This window comes from Homalodisca vitripennis, chromosome 2, assembly GCF_021130785.1.
Source record: "Homalodisca vitripennis isolate AUS2020 chromosome 2, UT_GWSS_2.1, whole genome shotgun sequence".
Classification (NCBI taxonomy): domain Eukaryota; kingdom Metazoa; phylum Arthropoda; class Insecta; order Hemiptera; family Cicadellidae; genus Homalodisca; species Homalodisca vitripennis.
Genome location: NC_060208.1, coordinates 201,463,822 through 201,488,174, shown reverse-complemented (window position 1 = coordinate 201,488,174; position 24,353 = coordinate 201,463,822). Strand labels below are relative to the sequence as shown.

General features: G+C 34.7%; 1 protein-coding gene across 1 annotated transcript; it reads right to left on the bottom strand.

The window, feature by feature from the left end:
* Positions 1-5,603: 5,603 nt before the first annotated feature.
* On the bottom strand, positions 5,604-22,814 carry LOC124355259 (60S ribosomal protein L44). Its single transcript, XM_046806306.1, has 4 exons — positions 22,712-22,814; positions 20,643-20,816; positions 8,848-8,964; positions 5,604-5,685 (listed from the first exon to the last, which is right to left on the bottom strand). Exons 1-4 carry the CDS (start codon positions 22,712-22,714, stop codon positions 5,665-5,667), a joined length of 315 nt encoding a protein of 104 aa, XP_046662262.1. The 5' UTR covers positions 22,715-22,814; the 3' UTR covers positions 5,604-5,664.
* Between the last annotated feature and the right edge of the window lie 1,539 nt (positions 22,815-24,353).

Here is a 24,353-nt window from a genome sequence, read left to right as displayed (position 1 = left end):
GTATTCTATTTTTAAGTCCTGTATATACACGGCAGAGCCTGCGCCATCCTTGCTTCGTGAGCCATCAGTGTAAATTCTTAGATAGTTTTTCATATTTTTTTTCTCATTAATTCTAGAAATAATGCTTTAATGGCTTCTGGTGGGAGTAATGATTTTTTCCCAACTGTGTCATCAATCTGTAGTTTCAAATGATATTTTAAGTTCTTAAGCAGTAGGGGGCTATCAACGAATTCAAAAGATTTGAATCACTTACTGCAATATTGTTTAGATTCGCCAGATTATCTACTGTGTTCACCAGTTCCATGTATAGAGGTTTGGTTTTTTTGACCCAGTACTTATGATGATAAGCTACTGCATGTAAATATCTTATATTCACATAGCATGGGTGTTGTGGATTACTTAGTGTTTTAAACAATATTTTCTCTGTTAAGAATTCTCTCCTTATATGTAAGGGAGGTAATGCTGCCTCTGCATGCAGAGTATTAGTTGGGGAAGATTTCATAGCTCCGAGAATGCATCTTAAAGCATGGTTTTGGACTATTTGTAGGCTTTTAAGGTTGACTTTTGGGGCATGACCAAAAATAAAGCAACCAAACTCCAGCTTAGATCTAATTACACTTTTATATACCTTTGTTAGAAGCTGCGGGTGGACACCTAGCCTCCCACAAGCCAGTGACCTCAAGATGTCAAGGTCTTTTAGGGATTTGCTTACCAGTGATTGGATGTGCTCCTTAAAGTTTAATTTATTATCGATTATAATACCTAAGATCTTATGGCTATTGACTACAGGAATGACTTGATTGTCAACAGTCAATGTGGGATTTATGATTTCTTTCCTTCTACTTATTACGATAATTTTACACTTTCTTGGATTTATATTAAGTGATACCTTTAACAGGTATTGTTCAAGGCTGGACAAGGCTTCTTGGATCCCAGCTGCACTAATGTCTAGCTCTTTATGACTATAGATTAGGGTTTATGTCATCTGCGTACAGTAGAGGTTGTACCTGTTTTGGCATATACCTACCGATGTCTGTGCAGTATACAGTGAAAATAATATTGGACTGAGCACACACCCCTGGGGAAGGCCTCATATGCAGTTCTGATGAAGGTACCCTGATTGCTGATGAAGGTCAACCTTCTACAACTAAAACCATTTAAAAATGTGCATTATAAATTTTGCTGGGATTCCTAAAACATATAACTTACTTACAAGTGTTGGTATGGAGACTGAGTCATAGGCGCTACTTAAGTCCAGGGATGCAACAACTGCAGTTCATATCGTTTGTAAGGCTTACCTGAGCTTCGGTTATCAGGGTCAGCAGGAAGTCATTGCTTCCACTCTTCTTTTTGAAACCAAATTGGTTGTCAGGAATAAGTTTGTTCTTAGTGGTAAACCATTCTAGGCGGTATTTAATCATTAAATTGAATATTTTCATAATACAGGATATTAATGAGATAGGCCTATATGAGTTTTCAGATGTCCTATCTTTTGTTGGTTTTAATATACCTATTACCTTTATGTTTTTTCAGGTATTCCGGGATGCTCTTTCCCTGCCAAATGTTGTTAAAGACAATTAGCAGAAGGGTTTTGGCTGAAGGGGGCAAACATTCTTAAGATTAAATAGTTAATACCATCCAATCCAGGGGGCGGTGGACTTGGACCTAGACTTGATGGCATGTTCCAGTTCGATTTCTTTGAATTTCACCCTCAAGTTGGTGATTATTACTATTTTTCATGAAGATGGGGAGGTCAATTTCTGATTTTTCTGGAACATAATCTGGGGAGATAGTTTTCATGAATTTATAGCTTAGGTCCTTGTCATTTGCTAAATACTTTTCGAAACTATTTGAAGCATTCTTTCCTTGCTTTAGTCCATTTATCATTTGCCATATTTGAGAGTTTATTATTATAATTTAATCTTTCGCATAGTGAATGCCATGCAGATTGTTTAGCTTTGACTATGATTTGTTTTGCTTCATAATGGGCTTTTTTGTAGTGGCTATAGTTAACAGGTGTCATCTCCTTCGTAAATTGGCTAAAATACCTTCTTCTGATGGCAACTGCCCTGGAACACTCTGGTGTCCACCAGGATTTTTGAGTTAAAACCAATACCTTTTGGGCCATTGTGATATTTTGGCACTGCATTTATAATTGATTCTTTCAGAACTTTCATAAAATCCTCATATTCTATGTCACCTTTGGCCTTGACAGAATTTGTACAGAGGCTTTCTCGGCAGTATTGGAGAATGCACACCAGTCTGCTTTTTTGAAGTTTCTATCCTGGAAAACTTGCCTGGTCTAAAAAATGGTGTGGGATTATTTTGGTTTTGAACATTCATATCTATAACAATAGGGTAGTGGTCACTACCCATCGAGTCCTTCATCACTTTCCAAGAAAGGATCCTCTGTTTCAGTTGAAATGTTGCAAAGGTAAGATCAATGGTAGAGGGTCTCCTACCAGGGGATCCTACTGTGGTACTGGATTTATCATTGAGGAGAATATAATGTGAATCATAGTAAGTATTGAAAATTTGAATTCCTCTATAATCCTTCCGCCCATCACTGGACCAGTAGGGGTGTTTAGCGTTAAAGTCCCCACATAAGATTGAGAATTCTTTTTGCAAAAGAAATAATTTGTTCCATAGAGTTTGATCTAATTTGTTTGGAGCGCAATAGCAGTTGTATATAATAAGGATTTTTCTAAGTTTAATATTTCAATACCTGTAAACTGGATTGGATAGTTTTCCAGGCCTGAACTGGTACCACTTTCCATTCTAGAGATTTGTGTACTAGGATTGCTGTACCACCATACCCATCATATCTGTCATTCCTTACCGTGCTGAAGTTTTTAAAGGTAAAATTTTTTCTTCTGGATATAACCAGGTCTCCTGAAGTACAATGAGTTTTATGTTATTTAATTGTAACAAAATGTTCTAATTCAGCACCGTTTTGACTTAAGAGACTGGAATATTCCATTGTATAATCCTAAGAGGTGGATTGTTTGTCATTACTGACGATGTCAATACCCACTGACAAGCCTACGAGAATCTGTTTAATATTTTCTAGAACTATATTGACAGCTTGCATCGGGTTGCCAGCATTATCGCAGCTGCATTTATCATTAGCTTTTCAAAATATAAATTTTGCCTGGAATTCCTCCATCGATTTTTTGAGGTGGGCTCTTTCATCCTCAGTAAAACTCACCTGACCTACTTTGCTTAGGACTAGGCCTATAACCGTCAGCAATTTTTCCTTTTGTAGGGATATTTGATGAGGGTTTTTAAATTTCTGTTTCTAGACACAGTTGTGTTCTTGTTGTTAAAAGGTGCTCGTCTGTCCTTTGGCTTTCTAGTGAGATGTTGCCATCCACTTTCTTCCGTTATCTCACCCTCATCTTCGCTGCCAATTAAAGTGTTATAGTAATTATCTGCGAGAATCGGTTTTTGAATAGGCCTAATAGAGTTAAGTTGAGGGAAGTCTTTATGACTTGTGACGTTATGACTGACCACTGATGAGAAAGATTTGTGAGGTTTAACTTGTGTGCCTGGTGTGTGGCTCTTTGTATTAATTGCTTGAGAGGCAGTGAAGAAATCTACATTATATTCTGACCCTAATAGCTACTTGTTTCTTAAACTCTGGACATGACTTGGAAAAGCTGGGGTGTTCCCCTTTACAATTGACACATTTGGCAGCTTTCTGGCAGTGCTCACCATTAGATTCGCCATGGGCGGGTTCACCACAGTTGCCACATAGGTTGGTGTTCTTACATGGTGCGCCTTGCAACATGATTAAATGAATAACATCTGTAACACTGTCTTACAGGTTGTGTGTATTTTTCAACAGACATCATTACATAATCTAGTTTGATTTTATTTTGGAAGCTCAGTACCTTCAAATATTACTTTCATAAAGTGAGTATTATACACTCCATCCTTCCCCTTTTTAGTGATACGGTAAGCCTCTAATATAGGGATTGGGCTTAGGGCCCCGCGTTACTAGCTCATTTGGGAGTACATTCTGGTTCAACAAAAACTACTACTTACTCCGGTTACCTGTACCCCTATAACTAGGGATAAACACATGGTAGTTAACAAGGTTAGAAGGATTCTCACTTACGAGAGAGTTTGCTGCCTCGTGGTTTTTACAAAAGATGGAGACATTCTTACCCTTTCTAATAATATGGTCTATCTTACCTTCATACTTACAGAGGAGTTTACCAAACAGCAAAAGGATTAACCCTTGTTTTATTTACAGAACTTACAACAACCTCATATGGCCCAGCTGAGTCTGCATTATACCATCTTTGTATGAATGATTTTTTGGGTAACTTGGCGGGATTCATTTGATCATTTTTACTCCTTGATTCTGACTTTCTGTTTCAGTAAACTTTCTTTTATGGCTAGCATTTGATTCTAATTTCTCATTATGGTGTAGCTCGTTCAGAGGAAATTCTGTCTCCATAATACTCAAAACCGCTTTTTCGGTTTCTAGAACATACTCTGGCGTGGCCATGGTGGCTGGATCCGTTATGACGGGTCCACCCTATAACCTTACTTAGTTTCTTTGGATCGAGCCTGATAGTCTGAAATAACTTAAACACTGACACAGATAACAAATAAATAAATAAATATAACAGCCCCAACATAAAATTTACATTTGAGCAACAATGAACAAAAATTAACTAATTATTACAGACACCAAATGGAGAATAAGTTAGTTAAAATGGTAAGAGAGAGAGGTTAACTTTACAACACGCTGTCTGGTCAAACAAAATGTCCTATAAATGTTCTAACACAGTTCACGTTTGTACACCACAAAGTAAATAATGATGAAACGAGTTTATAAATTTAAAAGACGATTTCCATCATAATACCAAATATGATTATGTAAACCAAATTCAAATAAGCGTACTAGTGTGTTGAACGTAAACGTAAACAAACACCACCTTTTCAGCTGAGTATTCAAATCAGGGTATTTAGATTATGGAAACAGCTGAACTTGAATTTGTCAAATTAATGCAAGGGTTTGATCCTTTCTTTGACAACTTTGTTATCTCTATCATCACTGAATAACGTTCTCAAAATATTAAACAAATTTCAGAGTGAAGATATTTTTGGCCTATCCCAATACTGTAACACAGTATAAACATGCTTTAAGTTTTCAAAGTCTGTTCTTTTACATAAAAAGCCAATAATAAATATTGCATTTCAAAACATATGTCTATTTCTGCAGTGCCAGTGTGTTCAAAGGTTATGGAATAGTGAGTTGGGGTTTTGTTCCTGAACCATCCACAGTAACTGTGTATACAAATTAATAACAATTGTAAGCAAATGAAATAGTTCTGGCACCTCTAAAATGATTATTGTAGTATCGATTCTGTCACAGGATACCTTTGTAATAAAAGTCTATACATAAAATGAAATTATTTATTTAGGTGAAGAATTACAGTTTGCAAAATCTGGTGCAGCAGATAGTTGGAAATCCTGGAATGTTTTGATCATCCTTTATATATAAATGTTTTTTCTTAAATTGAAATACAATTTTCAATAACAATCTGTATGAACCTTGAGGTAATTACTAGAAATAAAAAGGTTTCAAATAACAAGTACAAGAAAAGTTTATTAAAAGGACATTTTAATGAATCAACAATACCAAAAAGATTAGAACTGGATCATCTGGCCCTGAAACAAACAATGATATTATTAGTAATATACAAGTGTAATCAAGTAATTATACTTATAATTTTTACTATAAGATCTCTTATGTTGGCGTAACTTGTAAAAAACAGATCACATGCAACTGACTGACCACTGGTAACATGTACACCATGACATAAATCAAATAGTTTATTGCCATTAAGCTAGTACAAGCAATAGGCTACATCAAAATACAGAAAACTAAGCTAAATTACATCTGTTTAACATGATCAGTAGAAGGTCCTAATTACATGTTTAAAAGCTTGCAAGTTTAAATTCACAGTAGGAATGTCCAGTTTGTTACAGTTTCTAGTCTTATAGTTGTGGTAACAATTTCTCTTTTTCCAAATGTGACTTGACAGACACAACATTGTAAAAATTAAATAGACAAGGAAGTGCTAAAATGATGGATTTAATGAAAAAAAAAAAAAAAAAAAAAAAAAAAAAAAAACAGTAGCAGTCGTGGGACTGCCGATAGAAGTGAAAACGGAACTATTAAGTTGAGAGTAATTAACAATACGTTATAGTAGCAGTACATCTGTAATTGTAAATGTGACGCGTTTTTAATTTTCCAATTTTAAAATCCACGAAAAAATATTATCAAATAACTAGAAATCTATTTTACCACGCTAGTAAGATAAATCTTATACCGTAATAATACTCATTTCATGATGAAGAGGTTAAATATTAAAAACATAATTAAAATGAATAATGCTAAATTTTAAATACAAATATTCGTACAAATATTAAAAATGTTGTTTTCATTATTCATTTATAAGTGAGTAAACACCGAGTGAACAACAGTGAGTTGAACACCGTTGTAAATAATACAGTTATTGCTACGGATAAAGTATATAATTGCAATAACAATTAAACCCACAATATTTTTAAAACTAATAAATTAGTTAAATTAACTTGGTTCTTTCGTAAAGGTAATTTTATTGCACAATAAACTAATTTATTGAGTTAATACGGTATCAGTGAGCCAATGCGCCAACTACAGTTCCGGCAGAAACGTTCACTCATCACTTCATACGCTACTACAGGCTAAACTAAACTTCCAATAAAAAAAATGATAAATTACAAAAAAAATATTCATCTATTTTCACACAACTTTCTCGCTGACAAATTTTGTCTGACCAAAAAATAAAAAAAATCCTCGCTTACTACTTTTTTCTTGTCATTGTAAACGCTATGTAAAATGTAAACAATAATCAAAATTATTTCGAAATTTTTTTAATATTTAAAAATGTAACCAATAGATTGCCAATATTAAGAGCTTTAATTTGACGCATCTTACAGAATTGTACGACATTGGCTTCACTTTTAAATCGCGAGAGGAAGCCGTAAAGGTCACTGATTTTCGCAGTCTGTTTTCATACTCCGCCGGGACAGTTTTAACACAGCGAGACTGACTTTTTCATGCAGGTTAGTAGTCCGCGGCCAAGTCTACGGTTAAAAAACACAGCGAGACTGACTTTTTCATGCAGGTTAGTATCATTAGCATGTCGGTGACGCGAACCGAGGATTTTACCCTCTACCAAAACGCTCAACGCGCCTAAAGAAGTTTTCACTTCAAAAATGGTTTACAGTTCTCAATTTGTTTATACCAGCTATCGACCTTACAGTTCTTTTCCGACAAAGGAAAACTTATGTGCAACACTGTTATTACCCCAAAGCATAACACAGTAAGTAGTAAAGGTGGGAATGAAAAAAATGCAAAATATGCCATCAGTTAACAATCCAATCCAACACTAAAGTTCAGATAGATGGGATTGGCAACTAAGTTTATTATCCAAATGAAAGCTCAAAAGTTTGACAATTTTTATTTGACAATTTAAATGTTTAAAAACTTTATGTTCAGTAATACATTGCCAACTAAAATGATAAGATTGATCATTCTCAGTCAAAATCTAAAAGCTAATATCAATATCAGTCGTAAAGAATTCATTCATACTGTAAAACGGATTATTTAGTAACCAGCAAAAAATTTTTGTTTTAAATAATTTTAACTCAACACGGTGTGCTTCAGCTGGTAATCGATTAAACATTTTTAAACCAATATATTATGAAAATGACTCTTGGGACTTAGTTAGCCTAACAAGAGGTAAATCTAAATTATTTATATTCCTGGTAAAATGAGCAATGAGGGAAGATGGCACCGAGCAGCAAAGTTGTTAAATGTGGAGCTTGTGAAAAAAAATGTTTCTAAAATTAGCAGTTCACTGCTGTGTAGAGGAAAATGTAAATTTTGGTATCATAGTGAATGTGTAGGGATAAATTCAGAAGAATACAAATGTTTTCTAACTCTGGGAAACAAAATAGTGTGGCTGTGTTACGGTTGCCGTAATGCTAACCTTCAAACGTCTATAAGCAACGATGAAGTTCAGACTGCTAGGAATATCGAACAAGACAATTTCGGTTTTAGCGATATAGTATATTATATTGGAAACCATAGTGACCCATGGCTAATCTCTGTCCAATGGACAGATGCAGAGAGCAATTTTAATCCCTCAGGATACTAACAGTCATTGCACTCTATATACTAAACGCTAACTATAGGAAGCAGTATATATACATAACACCAGACATGTATTACAAGACATCCTATCCCTTCACCGCACCGCATTGAAAAGAAACCAAACTATGTGTTTTAGTTTAGATGTGAATTGTGACTAAATGATTTTAATATGTAACTAAAAAATGTTTTATAAACCTTGATTTTATTTAACCATTTTATGTGGTTTATTATGGTAAAATAAAAAACTTGAGTATTGAAGAAGAATTGGACAATAATACTTTTTTCATTATTGACCATTTAAATTGTATCAATAATTTTATATTTTTATACATATATCAACAACGTTTTTAATAATATTGCCCAAGACACATTCATGATTTTTAACGAATAAGTAAATAAAGATTTATGACTAACTACAATACACAAACTTATCAGTCAAATTAAAATAAAGTAAATCTCTGAATAATTGAATTAAACTTAATTTATGCGAGTGACTAGTAAAAAGAACAAACATTCTAATCAACCAAGAACCAGAACATAACAGGAATTTACAGTTCAACAATCCATAGATGTTGCAAAAACTAATTTCAACAAAACTCAATGATAATAAATATGAGGTTATTTACCTTCCTCTTCTTATCTCCTCCCAACTCGAAGTGCTTGCAGCGCTTCAGAGGAATCTGTTTCCTGTATTTACAGTCAGTGCACTCCATCCTCAGCACAATCTTCTTGGTGGTTTTAGCCTGAACAGACAGGGTATACAATTATACATCTCTGATCAGTAGGCGTAACCACAACAGTAGAAGATTTGACAGAATTATCTCAGATAAAACTGATTAAAGGTAACTGTAGGCAAGCATCTAGAATGTGAAGACCCTAGTCCACACAAGCTGGTAGTTGCCGATGTTCTAGCACTGGTGCAAACGTCCAACAATATTTACTGTCAGGCCGATCGCCAGTGCACCAATCTTGTTTTATTTAGTCCAATAAAAAACTAAGCTTAAAATTACCCATGGATGACGAAATTACTGATTGTTCCTGCAAAATAACAAACTAAATAGTGACAGAAAAATGTATAAACTCTACCAGAAAAATGAACTGCCTAAGCAGTATTTAACTTACAGTGCTAGGAATGATTCTAAATGAATAATTTTTGACGTGACAACGTCTTAAATTAGGTTGCGGCTCGGAGTCACTCATGAGAAAGTGTAACGCCCGGTAACGTTACGATGCCCGTCCAGTGGGTCCGCCGCACGGGATAAAGCAGATAACTATGTTTATTCGTGAAAATGTGGAGTGCTTAGATTCGTCATTTACAACAACTACAACAATAAAGGTAAATAATTGTACACTGATATTTCATTATCGTAAACTATGATTGATTGATTAATTGTTAGATTGACACAAAAGTTGAGAAACCTGACAAAAGTTTGAGAAACTGAGTTTATAGGTTTATGTCACACTATTGACAAATGTTGATAGTGTTAAGTAAATTATTAGTTTAAATCACTCTGCAATCAATCGTAATTCAGTCGATTGAGAAGAAACAGCGCGTATTGCTAGTCAAACATTTAAAATAACAAATTATAACCTCTAACCTGTCATAACAGTGCGACCAAACAAACTAAACCGACCAATCACCACGCGCGGGAGTTAGAATTTAACTGTGTTTAGCAAGAATTTCAAATTCCAATTTTAGTAAATGTTTTATTCAACTTTACCATTTACAATAACAAATTTTAATTAATTTCAAATTATGTACAATGTTTTTAGTAAACAAAATATATTTCTATAGTTAAAATTTGTGCAATTCTTATTTTCATTCAATTCCTTGTTCCTATTGTGCAATTTAATAATATTCATATCAATAAATATTCTACCGAGAAAAAGACGTTGTCACGTAAAATCTTCGCCCCGTAAAAACCGACTTTACAGGCAACCATAATTTTTTTTTTTCTAAAGAATACTTGGGGAAAACGTGTTTTTAGTATTACTAGTGACTAAAATAATATTGTCGCAGTCTAATGTTCAAGCACTTATTCTAAAGTCTGTTATTATATCTAATATCAAGTTAATTGCCATTATTGATTCATTTCCAACTTAACCAAATGTAATGCAAAGTAGCTATTAACAACTATATAAGGACTTTTGTTAAGAACTATACATGGTTTTTTAACTCATAAATTAGCAACAATACAAATTCACACAAAAAAATGAAATAATACAGTGTTCCATACTTTAATACTACTGACTGTAGGCAAGCATTTAGAATCTGTGGAACCCAAGCCCACACGAGAGGATGCTGCCGTTGTTTGTAGCACTGTTGCAAAGGTACAACAACATTATTATTAAGTAGTCCCTGTAATCACAGTGCAATGGTACTTTGTTGTATAACAGATATTACCTAAAGATTACACTATCCTTAAAAAATTCACTATAACAAGTTGAAAAGCCGATAATAATTACAAACGAGACACTTCATAAATCATTTTCAGTTGATTAAATTAAGCAAATCCACAAATTCCACATAGAAAAAGAATTCTTCATCAAGCTTGTTAATCCAAATTGAGTGAGGTGGCTATAAAAAAAATACATTAACACGTCCACAACGGACAACATGTACCCCATTGGCTGGTTACATGCAATATTTCACAACTAACATTGTGTGTGTACCTAGTTGGGTACATATGAGAGGAGTCATAAAACATGTTGTGCGCCAGATGGTTACATGTTGCTATGAATTTCCTTATTACATTTTTATTGTTTCCCTGTCTTGGTGGATTGTTAAATGTGATCCCACCCACGTTTGAATAAATATCGTAGACTATTGTGTACCCCGTTGGACGCACAATTGCTCCAACTTTTAAGGTAAAATTATTTTTTTAAGGTACCACATAGGATACATGGAGAAGATAACAAGTATATTGGGAATAATTATTTTGCACAATTGCGAACCCTACATACATTTCTCACTATACTTAAGACGTTTAACAAAAAAAATCATCCTGAAAATAAGCCGTCACTGTTAACGTGTTATGTTTGTCCCTATCAAAAATTTGCTTCACAATCAAAGAGTAACATTTTATAACTAACTTGTTGAGTTATTTTAAGATTTTGATCAAATTATTTATACCTGCAACACTAAAAAACCGTGATTATCTCAATAGGAAGTTATGTTGTATTTATTTCGTCCAACAATATTTACTGTCAGGCCGATCGCCAGTGCACCAATCCGTTTTATTTAGTCCAAGCAAAAAAAGCCTGAGCAAATGACCTGATTCATTTCTGGAAACCAAGTTTTAAGGAAATTAATATATATCCCAACAGAGAAGTCCAAATGATAAAATAGTATTAATAATGTAGGCAAGCATCTAGAATGTGAAGACCCTAGTCCACACAAGCTGGTAGTTGCCGATGTTCTAGCACTGGTGCAAACGTCCAACAATATTTACTATCAGGCGGATCGCCAGTGCAAAAATTGTTTTATTTAACACAAGCAAAATAAGGCTGAGCAAATGACCTGATTCATTTCTGGAAACCAACAGTTTTAAGGAAATTAATATATATATATATATATATATATCCCAACAGAGAAGTCCAAATGATAAAATAATATTAATAATGTAGGCAAGCATCTAGAATGTGAAGACCCTAGTCCACACAAGCTGGTAGTTGCCGATGTTCTAGCACTGGTGCAAACGTCCAACAATATTTACTGTCAGGCGGATCGCCAGTGCAAAAATTGTTTTATTTAACACAAGCAAAATAAGGCTGAGCAAATGACCTGATTCATTTCTGTAAACCAACAGTTTTAAGGAAATTAATATAAGTCCAACAGAGAAGTCCAAATGATAAAATAGTAATAATAATGTAGGCAAGCATCTAGAATGTGAAGACCCTAGTCCACACAAGCTGGTAGTTGCCAATGTTCTAGCACTGGTGCAAACGTCCAACAATATTTACTGTCAGACCGATCGCCAGTGCACCAATCCGTTTTATTTTGTCCAAGCAAAATAAGTCTGAGCAAATGACCTGATTCATTTCTGGAAACCAACAGTTTTAGGGAAATTAATATATATATATATATATATATATATATATATATATATATATATATCCCAACATAGAAGTCTACATGATAAAATAGTATTAATAATGTAGGCAAGCATCTAGAATGTGAAGACCCTAATCCACACAAGCTGGTAGTTGCCGATGTTCTAGCACTGGTGCAAACGTCCAACAATATTTACTGTCAGGCGGATCGCCAGTGCACCAATCTGTTTTATTTAGCACAAGCAAAATAAGGCTGAGCGAATTACCTGATTCATTTCTGGAAACCAACTGTTTTAGGGAAATTAATATATATATATATATATATATATATATTCCAACAGAGAAGTCCATATGATAAAATAGTATTAATAATGTAGGCAAGCATCTAGAATGTGAAGACCCTAGTCCACACAAGCTGGTAGTTGCCGATGTTCTAGCACTGGTGCAAACGTCCAACAATATTTACTGTCAGGCGGATCGCCAGTGCACCAATCTGTTTTATTTAGCACATGCAAAATAAGGCTGAGCGAATTCCCTGATTCATTTCTGGAAACCAACAGTTTTAGGGAAATTAATATATATATTCCCCAACAGAGAAGTCCATATGATAAAATAGTATTAATAATGTAGGCAAGCATCTAGAATGTGAAGACCCTAGCCCACACAAGCTGGTAGTTGCCGATGTTCTAGCACTGGTGCAAACGTCCAACAATATTTACTGTCAGGCGGATCGCCAGTGCACCAATTGTTTTATTTAACACAAGCAAAATAAGGCTGAGCAAATGACCTGATTCATTTCTGGAAACCAACAGTTTTAAGGAAATTAATAAATATGTATCTCCCAAAGAGAAGTCCAAATGATACAATAGTATTAATAATGTAGGCAAGCATCTAGAATGTGAAGACCCTAGTCCACACAAGCTGGTAGTTGCCGATGTTCTAGCACTGGTGCAAACGTCCAACAATATTTACTGTCAGGCGGATCGCCAGTGCACCAATCTGTTTTATTTAGCACAAGCAAAATAAGGCTGAGCGAATTCCCTGATTCATTTCTGGAAACCAACAGTTTTAGGGAAATTAATATAGCTCTTACTAGATGCTAAGTAAGAGCAAAAAACAAACTGGGAAGGAGAGGAACCATTTCAGTGTATCTCTCCAAGTAGCCAAAAACAAAGCTCGGCATGAAGAACCTGCCAATGTAGAAACAGGCTTGAGAAGGACTACTGTAAATGAAGGATTAATTGAAGGGATCAGAAGAGAGAAAAAACCACCACTGAGTGCTAAAATCCTCCCAAGTGGAGAAACCCTTGAGGAGTTTGTAACTAGAGAACTTGAAGCCCTCAAGGGATGCTCAGAAAGTGACCATTTTCAAACCCCAGCAACGCCAAAATAAACCCATCAGTAAAAACTTTTCTAACCCAAGTCAACCCCCACAAATATACATCAATATGGAAGTGTCGCCTCAAAAAATGAAAACGCTTTTTTTAGAAAACTGCCAACCAAAACAGGAAAGACACAAAAACATACAAAACCACAGGATTTTCATCAACTCCAACTCTGAAAAAAAGGACTCAGCCTCAGAAATCTCAATTTTCCACCCAGAATATAAGGGGACTGTCTAAAAAAGTTGAGAGGCTAAATCATTTTCTGAACCAGTTGGCGCCCAACAGTACTGATATTAACTGAACATGGGCTAAATCAAGATAATCTACGCTCAATATCAATCCATGGATATAAACTAATTACAGCTTTCAGCAGAGGCAATCATAAACTTGGAGGAGTTGCGATATATCTGGAGGAAACATCAGGCATTGAGGGAGAAGCAGCGGATATTGCCAACTACTGCATAGAATTAGTGTGTGAAGCAGCCTTGATAAAGATCAAAATTAACAAACAATCACTACATATATTGGGAGTTTATAGACCTCCAGGAGGACAAAGTAAACAAGCAATCGAGATGATAGCTTAGTACCTGGAAAAATATTCGAGCAGAGACAAAATCCAATACTTTTAATGGGTGACGTTAATTTTGACAGACTAAACTGACAATTCCAGAAAACCAACATTTTGAAGAAGAGCTGCTAAGTCATGGAATAATACGCCTCCCTCTCCCAGAAACACGCATAACTAACACTTGCAAATCATCTATAGACTGCATATGCACTAAACATGCCCAATTCAACTGTCAAATTCAATATTTTTCAAACAGGCTTATCAGATCACACAGGCCAACAATGTCTTTTACACCTAGAAAGTAAAAATCCCACAAACATCAGTGAGTGAACACAGAAGAAAATTTCAGTAAACAAAATCTTCAAAATCTTAAAACGGAGCTTATGAAAGTAGACTGGAGCTGTGTGTATAATGAGCCTGATGCTGAAGAAATGTACAATGCCTTTTACAGGAATGTAAGGCTGAATCTGGACTTAACTTGCCCAAATAAGAAATCAAGAACCAAAAAAAGATCTAAGCAAAATGGCAAGTACGATGAAGAAGCCAGGAGATTGAAAGAAATTTTTCTCAGGGCCTTTCGGAAATATGAAGTAACTGGCAATGCTGCAGATAAGGCTGAAATGATCACTAAGAAAAAAGACTACGACCTCAAGCTTAGAAACCTTAAACGTACTGCAGCAACAGAATACATAAAATAAATCCGACAATAAATCAAAAGCACTGTGGACCATAATAAACTCAGAGAAGCAGGCTAAAAATCCAAGTGTAACACCTCTTCAAATGGAAATAAATGGTACATTTGAAAACAATCCCTCGTTGATTGCTGAAAACCTAAATAAATTTTTTGCAGAAGTAGCAGAAAATACACTGATAAAAAACAGAAAATGATCTGCATTATGTCCCGCAGTCAATTCAAAACCCTCCCATTAGGCAATACATTGAAGTGTTTCAACTTTGCTCCAACCAATGAAAAAGAAGTTTTTTAGAAATAATTAGCTCTCTCAAATCAAAATTATCATGTGGTTTGTGGATGAGGTACCATCCAAGGCTGTCAAGCATTGTGCTGAACACAACTCGCTGCCCCCCTTGCTGCTGTGATAAATAAATCATTTGAACAAGGACACTTCCCATCATTACTAAAATTATCGAAGATTTACCCAAAACACAAGACTGGAACAACTACAAAATTAGAGAACTATCGGCCAATCTCATTGATATCCACATTTTCAAAAATAATAGAAAAAATTGCAATCAAAAAGGATGACTGAACATCTGCAAAACCAAGAGCTGCTAACAAAACATCAGCACGGCTTCTTAAAAGGAAGATCAACACTAAGTGCATTAGTCAGCCTAGTTGAATGTGTCACAGATCAGCTGGAGGACAACAAACTTGTAGCAGCTGTTATGGGTTGACTATAGCAAGGCTTTCGACTGCTTGGGACACGACCTCATTCTAACTAAACTGGCAACTCTAGGTGTCAGGGGAGGGTCGGGGGAACTGGATAGCGAGTTACCTAGAAGGACGCCAACAGCTTGTAGAATTACAAACATCAACAAATGGTAAGAAGACATCCTTCAAATCCACCTTTCAACCCTCAAATAGAGGAGTACCACAAGGCTCAGTTTTTGGGCCCTTTTCTGTTTGTCCTTTTTACCAATGATTTTCCCAAATTCCATTAAATTATAACTCTGTAATGTATGCCGATGACACTACTCTCCTTCTAACCACAAATACTGCTGAAGAGCTCCACTCTGACATAATATCATCAACGCAAGAAACACTTCACTACTGTCTCCAAAACGACCTGGTAATAAATCCAAAAAAGACAACCTGCATAAAACTTTAGTAGGCGACTGGACGAGATACCAAAAATTCCTGATCTCTTGGTAGAAAAAGAAGCCAAATTACTGGGAGTTACCATAGACTCTGATCTTTCCTGGACTACACATGTCAATAATTTGAGCAAGAAGCTGGCATCAGGAGTTTTTGTTGTGAGAAGAATGAAGTGGATTGGAGGACTCGATATAGCGAAAGCAGCCTACTACGCCTTGATTGAATCCCACATTAGGTTATGGTTTGATAGTGTGGGGTGGCACAACCAAACAAAACCTAAATAGAATCCTAGTCCTACAAAAGAAAGCAATAAGAACACTTGCTGATCTAAAACCAACAGAGAGTTGTAGAGAATCTTTCAAAGCACTAGGAATTCTAACAGTGATAAGTCACTATATCCACACTGTTGTTTACCCACACACACCAGCAGGACTACAGACGAGGGGAGAATATCCACCACTACAACACGAGACGAGCAAAAGACTACATACTTCCACTACACCACACTACACAAGTACAGCAAGAAGCCGTCGTACATCGGACGTAAACTGTATAATGCACTACCAGAATCACTGAAGAACCTGAACACCCCAACAACTGAAGAGACAACTACAGGACTGGCTGGTGGAACGACCGCTATACACATTGGAGGAATTCTTCACCATGACACAAACCTACTAATTTATGTAAAGCAAGAAGCATGAAGACAATTCTGTATTTTGACGCCATTACATTTTTCTTGATGAAATTGTAAATAAAGCATTTTGATTGATTGATTGATTGATTGATATACGAGGGCTGTTTTTTTTTTCAAGTTCCGATAGGCCATAAATAATAAAACACATTGAGATAAAAAGATGATTTTATTACCAAAAGATTCGTAATTTCTTACTTATTTTTCTACGTAGTCACCAAAAATGTTGAGGCACTTTGTCGTAGCGAGAGACAAGCTTTCCTATACCCTCCTCGAAGAAGTCTGCCGCCAGTGAGCTCAGGTAGACCCTTACAGTTGCTTGAAGCTCTTCGTTGTCAGCGAAGCGTCGTCCACCTAACCACGCCTTCATTTCTCGAAAGAGGTGATAGTCACTGGGCGCCAAGTCAGGACTATACGGCGGATGGTCCGAAAACTTCCCATTTGAACTTTTGCAGAAGTTTGTTTTGTGACATTGGCACTATGCGGTCGTGCATTATCGTGGATCAGGACCACGCCGGATGACAGCATTCCTCTCCGTTTGTTTTGTATTGCTCTCCGGAGGCGATGTAGAGTCTCACAGTATGATTCCTTTGTTATCGTTGTTCCCTGTTGCATGAACTCAACCAGAAGCACACCTTTTTGGTCCCAAAACACTGTAGCCATTGTTTTCCTTTTGGTCAAAGTCTGCTTGAATTTTTTGGGCTTGCTAGGGGAGTGAGTGTGCATCCATTGCTTTGATTGTTCCTTGGTTTCTGATTTTCATACAGGACCCAAGTTTCATCCCCCAGTAACAATAGACTTTAAAAAACTGTCTTTCTCGTTGTCATATCGCGTCAGAAAAGTTAGGGCTGACGCCATTTCGCTTCGTTTTGTGATCCTCACTCAACATTTTGGGTACCCAACGGGCACACACAATTTTTCGGTACCCTAGCTCGGTGGTCACAATCTTGTACAAGGAAGACCTTGAAATGGCTGGAAATTCGGTAGAAAGTTCATCAAATTGTAAACCTCCGTTTCTCCCGGATCGCTTGGTCAACTCGTTCAACCAAACTTGCAGTAGCGACGACGACTTGCGTCCTTGACCGCCCCTTCGTCATGGACGTCTGTTTCGACCTTCAGCAAATAGCCTACACCATTTTCTTATCGCGCTATCACTCATACAGTGTTCACCATACACAACACTCATTCTGCGATGGATTTCAGCAGCACTACATCCTTCAGCTTGAAGGAAACGAATCACACTTCCGCAACTCACAACTGGCGGGAGAATTGAATCGTAGCGGCCATCTTTACTCGCCCGTAGCTCGGCTACGACTGATGGATTGGAGCCGGCAACGGCGTTGGTTGTAGTGGGGGAGCGGCGCAATTGCACAACACGCAGCCCCGCCTCCCGCCACTACGCTGGTTATTTGGAGAAACAAACGGAACTTGAAAAAAAAAACAGCCCTCGTATATTCCAACATAGAAGTCTACATGATAAAATAGTATTAATAATGTAGGCAAGCATCTAGAATGTGAAGACCCTAATCCACACAAGCTGGTAGTTGCCGATGTTCTAGCACTGGTGCAAACGTCCAACAATATTTACTGTCAGGCGGATCGCCAGTACACCAATCTGTTTTATTTAGCACAAGCAAAATAAGGCTGAGCGAATTACCTGATTCATTTCTGGAAACCAACTGTTTTAGGGAAATTAATATATATATTCCAACAGAGAAGTCCATATGATAAAATAGTATTAATAATGTAGGCAAGCATCTAGAATGTGAAGACCCTAGTCCACACAAGCTGGTAGTTGCCGATGTTCTAGCACTGGTGCAAACGTCCAACAATATTTACTGTCAGGCGGATCGCCAGTGCACCAATCTGTTTTATTTAGCACATGCAAAATAAGGCTGAGCGAATTCCCTGATTCATTTCTGGAAACCAACAGTTTTAGGGAAATTAATATATATATTCCAACAGAGAAGTCCATATGATAAAATAGTATTAATAATGTAGGCAAGCATCTAGAATGTGAAGACCCTAGCCCACACAAGCTGGTAGTTGCCGATGTTCTAGCACTGGTGCAAACGTCCAACAATATTTACTGTCAGGCGGATCGCCAGTGCACCAATTGTTTTATTTAACACAAGCAAAATAAGGCTGAGCAAATGACCTGATTCATTTCTGGAAACCAACAGTTTTAAGGAAATTAATAAATATGTATCTCCCAAAGAGAAGTCCAAATGATACAATAGTATTAATAATGTAGGCAAGCATCTAGAATGTGAAGACCCTAGTCCACACAAGCTGGTAGTTGCCGATGTTCTAGCACTGGTGCAAACGTCCAACAATATTTACTGTCAGTCGGATCGCCAGTGCACCAATTGTTTTATTTAGCACAAGCAAAATAAGACTGAGCGAATTACCTGATTCATTTCTGGAAACCAACAGTTTTAGGGAAATTAATATATATATCCCAACAGAGAAGTCCAAATGATACAATAGTATTAATAATGTAGGCAAGCATCTAGAATGTGAAGACCCTAGTCCACACAAGCTGGTAGTTGCCGATGTTCTAGCACTGGTGCAAACGTCCAACAATATTTACTGTCAGGCCGATCGCCAGTGCACCAATCTGTTTAAGAGTTCTCACTCAATCTTAACCATCAAATTCACGGCTCTTTCATGGTATAAAATTAGTAATTTCAGGGCTGATAGTTTATAAAAACATTAAGAATAAAAATAGAAAAAGATGGTGTTTTCAAATGCAGTATTCAATTTCAGTTCAAGTACCAAAACACGGTACGAGTGTGTGCAGTGGCACAAGAAAATAATTATTTACGCCTACGTTAAGTAGGATCGTAAACATTAAATTGGACTACAATGTATAAGTTTTAACAACAAATATTTGTAAAACAAAAAGTGGGGCTCATGATTGATCAACATTATTTTGTTTCTTATGTATCAAAAAAGTATTTTTTAATATTAATAACATTTATTATTACAAATTTGTACTAGGTACTATTTAAATCAGATTGAATGTACGAACAATTAATTTACTCCTTTTAGCCAGTTAAAAAAAGTTGATTTACAAAATTATTTATTTTTAATTTAGAATAAACCAAGAAGTTTATACTTCAGTAATATTTATTTTCAGAAAACACAATAACACTTACATAGCATAGCATGAACTTGGTGCTGAATTTAGTTGACATGCTCTCCCCTTAGTAAAATAATCAAATCCTTATTAAATGCACTTTTTTTGCCATTGAAAACTACTAGCACTGGTGATCTACTTATTAAGTACTAAATTGTAAAATAAATTATGATAATAAATTGTCACATAAACAATTATTCATAAATATGCATATATTTTTCTAAGATGATATAATCTGATAATAAGTGACAAAAACAAACAAATAAAAATAAATCTGTGTTTTAATTTAGTAGTTAGTCTACAGATATATGAAATATTGCAAATAAAAAAAAACCTGAGCACTATACTAGAAAATGGCGGCTTTTTTTTAGAAAGTTTGATGTACATAGTTTTAAATGTCTCTAGATCCAAAAAAGAATCTCCATTTAAACTTTGTTATCGGATTTGTATCTTCCAAGATTACATGAGTTACTCATTTATAAAAGCCACCTTATATACTGTAAAATAATTAATAACTACATGTGTATACATTAACCACTGCGAACTAACATCTGTATGGATATTGACTTATGAAAAAATAAATTAAAAGAAGTTGGCTTTGTGCGCACATAATGTGTGTGTGAGAGCAATAACATAAAATACAAGAGTATTAATCTTAATGGCCATTCAACCATTTAGTATAATTTTAAATTTTAATTTTTCCAAACTGGATGTAAAGATACATATATATAAGGATAGAGCTTACCTTTTTCCTGAAAATAGGTTTTGTTTGGCCACCGTAACCTTGCTGTTTCCTGTCGTAACGTCTCCTACCCTGGGAAGCATGTCGTTCCTTGGACTTCTTGTACTGTGTTACCTTGTGGGGCTTATGGACTTTGCACTTCTTACAAAACGTCCTGCGTTGTTTAGGGACATTCACCTATAAATAGTTTTTAAGATTAATAACCTAATAAGAACTGAATTTATTTACTTACGAAGATATTCTCAAGAATTTTGACTTTTTAAGCCAGTCAATTTACAATAATAATAACCTTTTATTGATTTATTTCGATTACATATACATATATTTGGGATCATGTACTTTTTGGACAAACAAAGTTAAAATACCTCTCTATTATATTATATATCTTTTTTTTAATAAAATCAGTAAAATCAAGTCACTGGTAAAAACGTGTCAGGAATAACTTAAACAATAAACCCACTATCATTCCATATTTATATTTCACTATGTGATTTACAGTAGCACTAAGTATTCGTAAAATGTATAAACTTTATATAAAAAAAAATATGTTCAATTTAATTTTTTACGGTGAGTGGGGATTTTTTTATAAATTTCATGTAAAAAAAGGGGAGAAGTGCCTGGAAAATATAGTGAAGTATATAAATTTCAAGGTAGGTCACAAATTTAGTCTTGTTTCAAAAAATGTATAGTTTTGTATGAGTATTTGGATAAATAAATTAGTTTTAGCGCAAAAGTAGTATAAGAAGTGTGGTTTTTGTGATCAAAAACACATAAATTTGTAAAAATGTTTATAATTGTTATACACTGTAAACCTAACACCATTTGGTATCATTTTATTAACAATAAACTAGAGCATATTATAATAATAAATATTGTAAGAAAAACCTTGTTTTTTATGGTTAGTAAAAAGGAACATCTGTATAATGCGTTTCTAAAAAACAAATACCTTGATAAAAACAGTTATCCTGATGTTTAATTGGGTTTTGTTAAATGTTATAGTAACCTTAATGTTACAAATTTATTATAGTTACATATAAAATAAAATATCGTTTAAAAAGCATTCCAAAAACAAAGTGGACGCAACTATTATTTTTATGACGAAAACAGGACAGTTGTTCTAAAATTTCCCCGTTCATAGAACTATAAATAACCAGTGCTGTGTTCGACAAAACTTTCCAATGATATATGAATCACGATAATATACTTAGGCTACTTGATTGTTTACATATTTTAACAAATGAGATTGTGAGGGTGGGCGCGCGGTTAAAATCAACGGATATCCATTGAATGCTAGTCGGAGGGTTAAGATATTGATAGTGTTTTAGATCATTAGAGATAACATGGCTTATATAAACATTATTCTATATAAGCTATATTATTAACATATATTCTATATATGTGTACTCAGTCAAATGTGGTGTTCATTGCTTCTTCCTACATAAATATTGTAAAAAATAGTTGACAACTTTGTAATAATGTATCTCTTTCAAATATTTGTGATCAGCCCTATTGGAATTTTTATATTAAAGAATTCAGTACTAGCCTATATCAAAGGATATTTTCGTTAAAGACATTGATGGCAGGTAGCATTACTAGTAGCTTATTATACTACTAGGCCTAGGCCTCTTTACAAGATTTTAAACAATTTTTTGGGATTCCAAAATTTAATTGTTCTCTGTTACATTTATACTTTCATGTTCATCATGTTCCTCTTATAGGCCTATAAAAAATGCCTATATATCATGCATCTTATAGGCATGTAAAATGGCCAAATTAAACATTTAACTTACTGAAAATTATTTGAATTTTGATATTAATGACACAAAGTGTTGCATAAGTTAAAACTATGTAACAAACACTGGGTATAAAAGAGTTGTACTATATTTCACATAGCTGAAAGATTGATTGTTCTATAACCTCAAACTTTATTATTTCTAAACATATATAGGTGAAACATATATGAAAACATTTGAAGCAATTTAAAATTAGAGATACAAAATGTTGCAGAATAACAAAGATTATCGTGCACAAATAAAAGAATTATAAGATTACTTTGGATAAAAAATACATACCATGATGAATATTTCTATAACCAACTTCAATGTTCAACCGGAAGAGTGAATGTTCCTTGACTAGACTTCAGTTATTCGGAGAGAAGTAAGAAGAAGAATCAGATCAAGAACATTTACAGGAAGTTGATTTTATAGCCAACAGACAAATAAACTTGAATTTATATAGCTTAATTCTATTACATTTGCTTTGTAATTACTGCTAAACTTAGTATGGCATTTACTTTAATACACAACAAGCTTTCATGCACATAGCACATATACCAAACTATTTGAATTGTGTGTGAGAGTTCGTTAATTAAAAAATGTAATAAAATCCCTGTTAATAAACTGTACATTTCTATAATGTAAGACTTGTACAATAATTTGCTATTTAATTTTATATTATTTTTCGGTATAACTTTAAAAAATCAGTTACTATGAGTTAGTCATCCCTTGTAATACTAATACTTATAACTTTATTAAAGAAGGCCCATGACGTAAAACAAATAACATACTCACACTGACTTCTTTTCGGGAGAGAAAGGTGATATTATGTTCTTAAGACTTGCAAAGATTGGGAGCTTGGTGAAACTGTCTTTCGAGAGCTTTTGTGAACCTGTTTGCAAAACAACTTTTATCTCACATGAAGGTCAACCTGACTTAAATATATGTCTATATGTATTTTATAATTGATGGAGGCTGGTAACCACGTGGAAACTATTATTGGGTTTTGTGCTTCACAATTAGAGGTAACGTAGGCTAAAACATATGACTAAGTCGGGGGAGGATAACCAGATCATACAAAAAATGTTCTTATCCAGTTGAACGTATTAATGATGAAATATATTACAGCCTAAAGACACCCATCAGGAAAACTGATTCCTTCCATTCATTGATTTCTTGCTAAGGCCACATTTTATGTAGTCCTATAGATCTTGAGGTCTAGAATTCATTGGGGAAGAGGTATTTTACTATAAATACCACATACATTTTGTACATTGGATAATGAAAAAATTCAAACATAGTAAGATAATGAATGGTTAACTCTAGAAGTGTTCGTTTAGTGTCAGAGAGGAATGAAATGAGAAGGGGCTCGATTTAATAATCTGTAATTTATCTCAATCTCTTTATTTACAACAGCATTAACTGTAAAACATCATCTATTATCTATAACAATATGCTTATTTTATCAATATAGGTTAAAATAATAAGAATTCTTAACTAGTCATTTTCTTATAGCGAAATATTTTAAATCACTTTGTTATCAGTGTTGAATCAGGAACTCCTCAACATCATGACTTTCCTGCCTCAGCCACTCCGGTAATTAATTAAAAAGTTTCTCGTCTCTATAAACGAGATAGTTTTGGAAAAAAGGTAGTTTTATGTGTGGGAACTCTGAGGATTTAAAGGTAATGCCCACGACAGTCTCGAAGAAATTAATATTTTTCGACACAAACAAAACTGTCGAAAGTAAATATACTGCTGAAAATGTTAATAAATTGTTTTTTTTAAATAGAGTTCTACACGAAAATCGACTGCTTTTATTAAATATATTTATCAAAACACTCTTTTGTAATTTAAAAAGAGATTTGTTTTTTGTGATTCGTGGCTCTAATCAGCAACGCCGTATGAGAGGTATAACAAATAATTCCATAGTAGGCCA

Bases quoted from the DNA above. Each gene is read 5' to 3' on its own strand.
- LOC124355259 (XM_046806306.1), bottom strand. The intron at 8,965-20,642 runs GTAAGCTCTATC...CTGTCTGTTCAG, and splicing joins AACCTATTTTCAGGAAAAAG to GCTAAAACCACCAAGAAGAT. The intron at 5,686-8,847 runs GTAAATAACCTC...TGTTTGTTTCAG, and splicing joins GAGGAGATAAGAAGAGGAAG to GGCCAGATGATCCAGTTCTA.